This window comes from Astatotilapia calliptera, chromosome 22 (assembly GCF_900246225.1).
Source record: "Astatotilapia calliptera chromosome 22, fAstCal1.2, whole genome shotgun sequence".
Classification (NCBI taxonomy): Eukaryota; Metazoa; Chordata; class Actinopteri; order Cichliformes; family Cichlidae; genus Astatotilapia; species Astatotilapia calliptera.
In genome coordinates this window covers 7782505-7788362 of record NC_039322.1, presented here as the reverse complement: position 1 = coordinate 7788362, position 5858 = coordinate 7782505, and the positions used below count along the sequence as shown (strand labels likewise).

Below are 5858 nucleotides of genomic sequence, written 5' to 3'. Positions count from 1 at the left end.
TCTGGATTACTGTTTATGGGATTATCTGAAAAATAACATGGCTTGCTGTTTGGAACAGTCAGATTTCTATTCTTAAATTTTGCACCATGACTTTGCATTACACCTGTATAGTTTATGGATGCATGAGGTAGCTATCAAAGCTGAGGTGACATCTTATTCACCAAAATCACTTCTGGCTATGAAAAAACAAAACGATACTATCAAAACAAAACAAAACAAGCCCCAGAAAAAACAAATAAAATACAAAACTAAACAAACCCCTTATATTGAGGCTGTGTCATTCGTGGATTGATGATGTCACAGCACATATGTCCATCTTTTACATACAGTCTATGCTAGCTAACTACAGTATGTCCTTCATTGCACTGGTAAAGCTCCAAGAAAGACAAGTCAGATCCTGCATCCCTATAAAAAGCTGTTTGGTAAATGTTCTGAAACTGTTACAAATAGTACACGCTAACATAGATAAACTATTCATCTCCTTTTTGAAGTCATACCAACTGCTTATAAGCAAGGATTACAAATCAGATACTTTATTAAGATTTTACAAATGATAATGACAAAAATATTTAATTAAACCTCTGTTTTATTTTGTTTTTTACTTTTGACTGTTTCTATTACATTGTAACATGAGTTATCTTCTGTCAATGGACACTTCATAAAAGTATAAAGAAAAAAGGAATAAGGAATCTATGAAAAGACTTAAAAAGTCTCAGAGCAGCATAATAAATTGTCATGCTATGAAAATACCTAAATCCATTTATTTTTGCTTGAAGTGAGCTTCTGGGGGAGATAATACATGCCATATTTACAAATAAAGTACTTATGTATGCATGTATATGATCTATTTCCTCTCATATAGCATATTCCATGTGCCAGCATGTGTTATTTTTGGATTTTCCTGGTTTAATAAAGTGGTACTGAATACTTCTGGATGTGGCTTGTTAACGTGAATTCTTAAAGCAGTCACCTGGTTTCTTTTTAGTTCTGGTTCACTGGCTATATGCCGCTGAAAAGTGAAAAAGGTATTGGTGCGTACAGTATGGTGACGTTTCTCGGGAAGGCAGGCAGGTGGGGAGGGGGTCAACCTGCAAATACATGAGCTCTGTCCTGTCTTTACTCTAGAGGAAATCTATCTTCAGCTTGAGCCTCATAGAGGTTATCCATCCTTCGTAAAAACATGTAACTTTTCTTCACTGCTGGAAAATCATGGAGCTACAGGTGGAAAACCAAAGTCAGCCTTTCGCCACCAACACCATGAGGCTGCCAGCTAAAATCATCCTGGAAATGGGAGTAGATAACTTTATTTCTCTTCTAATATTTGGACTCATTTTCATTCTTGGTGTGCTTGGGAACACACTGGTCATAACCGTGCTGGCGCGCAGTAAACCCGGACAACCGAGGAGCACAACCAACATATTCATCCTCAACCTGAGCGTGGCTGACCTGTCCTACCTCCTCTTCTGCGTCCCTTTCCAGTCCACCATCTACATGCTGCCTACGTGGGTGCTCGGAGCGTTCATTTGCAAGTTTATCCACTATTTCTTCACCGTGTCTATGCTGGTCAGTATTTTCACTCTGTCAGCAATGTCCGTGGACCGTTACGTGGCCATCGTCCACGCTAGAAAATCCTCCTCGATCCGGGTGGAGAGGCATGCCATGCTCGGAGTGGTGCTGATCTGGACACTGTCCGTGGTCATGGCAGCTCCCGTTGCGCACTACCAGAGCATCGTGGAGAGGGAGAACAACAACACCTTCTGCTGGGAGGTCTGGCCGGAACACCAGAGGAAAGTCTACGTGATGTGCACCTTTGTGGTTGGATACCTTCTGCCTCTCACTTTGATATCTGTGTGCTATGCAAAGGTGAGCGCGCACGAACCAGAGTCAACATGTGACCATGAATATACAGTGTAATAACGAATTTTCAAAGTGTTGAAGAAATTAATGCGTTAACTTGTTATTCTCTCTTTTATAGTGTAAAAAATATTTATTTTAACAACAATGGATTGGTTTGTAAAAAAGGTTTAAGTCGTCCTTCAACATCTGCCCAGATGTCTTTCTGAAAATAAATAAACGTGAAATAATTTGGCTGCTCCTTGAAAACATTCACATGTGCGTTTTGTGTTTTCAGGTTTTAAATCATCTGCACAAAAAGCTCAAGAATGTCTCAAAAAAATCCGAGCTCTCCAAAAAGAAGGTTGGTGGAAGCAATTTTCTTTTGCTTCTGATTTCTCACTAAATTAGGAGTCGTGATTGAACAGTTCGCTGGCTGAGAGGTTAATGTGCTCATTAGGTGCAGATAAAAATGCCTGCACTCTTGAACTCCATTTACAGCACTTATATGTCAGCATAAAAATCTAGATTAAATTACCCAGTGGGGTTCTGGTGATGCTGTGAAGTGTCATTTTATTGCATTTGGCTCAAAACTCGGCACTGAGCTATCCACTAACAATTTTTTTCCAATCATTTATACCACCTTGCTTCCAAAAAAAGTAAATGTATAAAATCTAAATAAAACAATGTGCAAATTTTCTGCATTTATTCAGAAATCTTTTGGTCTTTAGATGACACTGCACTAAAAAACTGACACAAATATTCAATTTACTGCATTGGCTCAGCAACACTTTTGGTGAAACAAACATGTGTGGAAGACTGGAACTACCAAAGAATTTAGCAATAAAATGTAAAATTTAAAAAAAACGATTGAATAAAGATATAAAAGAAAAAATAAAGAAAAAAATATATGTCTGAAGTCTCGATATGTCTCACAGCTGATAGATTAGTCAGTGCCTGTGTTTAATTTGGTATTATATCTCATGCAATTAATGGGTGGCTCCATAGTGGTCACCACATTCACCTAACATGCAAAAGATCCTTAATTTGAGACTGTGAGAAGTGGCAAACCCGTGTAAGCATTGCATCAGGAAGAGAATCAAGCGTGTGGATCCATCTGCTGTAATGACCAGAATAGGGGAGCAGGTGAAAGATGCTTTGCTGTCTGATGCATTTAAAGACATATTTTTATTAAGTTATTTGTTTATTTATGTTTGATTTTGGCAGTATTGGTCCACCATAATGTGCAGTGAGGCAAACTAGAAAACTTTCTTGTGGTTTGACCAATAAAAATTTTAAATAGTTTTTGGACGTCACGAGGAGAGAGACCAAACAGCTTGTCAGAGTTCAAAGACAGCATTCCTGATAGTTCACATGGCATGGATAACATCTGTGAAGGCACCATTATTGCTAAATGATACACAACGCTAGGACAACAGCTTCCATCCTGAAGCCTTATCTCAGCGAAAAAATGCCAAACTGTGTTTTGGGAATATTCCAACAGAATTGCTTCTGAGTATAAGAGTTAGGGTTTTAAAGTGCCTGCAGTAAAGACCTGACAATATATAGTAAAGCATATAAACTCTACAGAGTGTTGTTAGAAGAAGAGGTGATTAGGATCAAGTTTAAAATGAACAGATGTTTTTCAAAAGCAATGGCACTTTTGATTGGTTGCACTTGTAAACTTTTAAATAAGTACAGGGTTTAAATGTCTAATAAATATATTTTATTTACATTTTACACATGTTCCAACTTTTTTGGAAACGTGTTCATACCCTTATGTGACACGTGACCTGTGATCATCTCTTTTCCACAGACTGCTCAGACTGTCCTCGTGGTGGTTGTTGTCTTCTGTCTGTCCTGGCTGCCTCATCACATCGTCCACCTGTGGGTGGAGTTTGGCTCCTTCCCTCTGAACCAGGCCTCCTTCGTGTTCAGGATGGTGGCTCACTGCTTGGCCTACAGCAACTCCTCCGTTAATCCCATCATCTATGCCTTCCTGTCTGAGAACTTCAGGAACTCGTATAAGCAGGTTTTCTGGTGCCGGGCGCCCAGTGAGTGTCCTCTGAATGAAAACAGAGACCCCCGCAGCAGAATGGAGACGGCACCTTCTACTAATATCAGCGTGTCTTATAAAGGTCATGACTCTCAGATCAGTAAAATGCTTTGATGACACTGGCGGTGCATCCTGAGTACAGCCTGCCGGATAATGGATTTTTTTAAAGGCTGAAACTACTGATATGAAAGTTTAACCAAATCCAGAGTTTCATATATCGACTGATATTTGTATTTTGAAAGACTTTAAAGAGCATGTTTGATTTGGGCCTTCATTCCTCAATGTGGCACATTTGCATATCTCATGTATACACAAGAAGTAACAATTTTAAATGTCAGGAAATATCAACCCATTTCCTGCTCAAACAGATTACAAGAGGAGGAAAAAAATCTGTGTAATATATATAGTCTGTATATAAAATATGAACATGACTAAATGTCACCCACTGATTTGTGAAATCTCATTTTGAAGACTTGTTGTAAGTATCGTGACTGTCAGTGTCTATGATGCCAGAAGTGAGTATACGTTTGTACAGGATGGTGAAGAGTGAAGTTATCAGGTAACGCTAGCAAGATTAGCATCAATGCACTGGTGATTTGCACAGAGAATGATTATTGCTAATTGGTACTAATTAACCAAAATACAAATATAATACTAAAACTTCACTCAACACAACAACAGCATGGGTTTCTCTGACTGGTTATTTGCATAATTAAAAGTGCTTTAATTCAAGTTAAATGTGCTGAGTTATAAAATAAGATTCTCATTACATTATCGAGATCAAAGCTATATTTCATACCACTCTTTAACCTTTTGTTTTCTTTACTACCACTGAACATTTTGAACATGGGAGTTTATGGGGACTGAATCACTTCTGGACTTAGCATCAATAATACAGGGTGTATCTAAAATAATCATTCAATTTCAAAAGGCTATATTTTTTTTTAAGTAATGGATATAGAAACTTGCATGGTTGAATATAAAGTTTTACATACCAAACTTACAATGTTCACAAGTGCCCAAAGTGTCCTGATAGTCAAACTTGTTCCGTACGCTTGTGAGGATGTCACTGCAGCCACTGCTGTTGTTATGATGTCTACTGGCAACTGTGTGAAACTCACAAATCTCCTCTTTCTATCAGTGTGTGTTTCGATTGTTACTGGTGAACAAAGATTAAAGCACCATGAAACGATGCTTTTTGATACACCCACAAATTTAGGAACTACGTTTTTGGCACTTCCTATTGGCTTAATTTTCAGCCCCAGAGATGGCTGCCTGGTGAATATTTACCAGGATCAGTCAAAAGGTGTTGGACAGAAGCTTCTAGATATTGCTGGAAGATCCAGTGATAATTGTTATTTTGCCCAGCTTTAGATGATTAGTTTACAATTTAACTCTGTCTGCCTAATGGAATGTACATACTGTACAGTCTATACCAGAGATATATGCGCGTAAGTGATAACGGTAAATGGACTGGTTCTTGTATAGCGCTTTTCTACTCTCACTGAGCACCCAAAGTGCTTTATACAACTCATGCATTCACCCAATCACTTCGCATTCACACTCTGATGGATGCATCGGAGGGCAACATGGGGTTAATATCTTGCCGAAGGATATGTGGCATGTAGACTGAAACTGGAATTGAACCACCGACCTTCTGGTGAGTAGGTGACCTGCTCTACCGCCTGAGCTACAGCCACTGCAATTGCAATAATGCATCATTTAAATCACATTGTAGATAACCGTTCTGCTCTCAAAGATCAAAGGTGAAGGTTAAATATAGTCTCACCTGAGCTGCCACAGACCTTAAGTTTCTCTGTAATCTGTGGCTTCCTGTGTGTTTTGAATGGATTATCCAGTGTGTGTGTGTGTGTGTGTGTGTTGTCTACCTGTTGTGTAGTCTGTTTTTGTTTAGAGGGAACTTAAAGGCAGTGTCTTTGTGTGAAGCGTTTTCACTGAATGTGCGGAA

The 5858-nt window shown here is 38.7% G+C and overlaps 1 protein-coding gene across 1 annotated transcript; it reads left to right on the top strand.

Moving 5' to 3' along the window:
- The first annotated feature begins 1209 nt into the window (after positions 1-1209).
- On the top strand, positions 1210-4003 carry galr1a (galanin receptor 1a). The gene is made up of 3 exons (XM_026156842.1): positions 1210-1863; positions 2132-2197; positions 3650-4003. Exons 1-3 carry the CDS (start codon positions 1210-1212, stop codon positions 4001-4003), a joined length of 1074 nt encoding a protein of 357 aa, XP_026012627.1.
- Positions 4004-5858: the final 1855 nt, after the last annotated feature.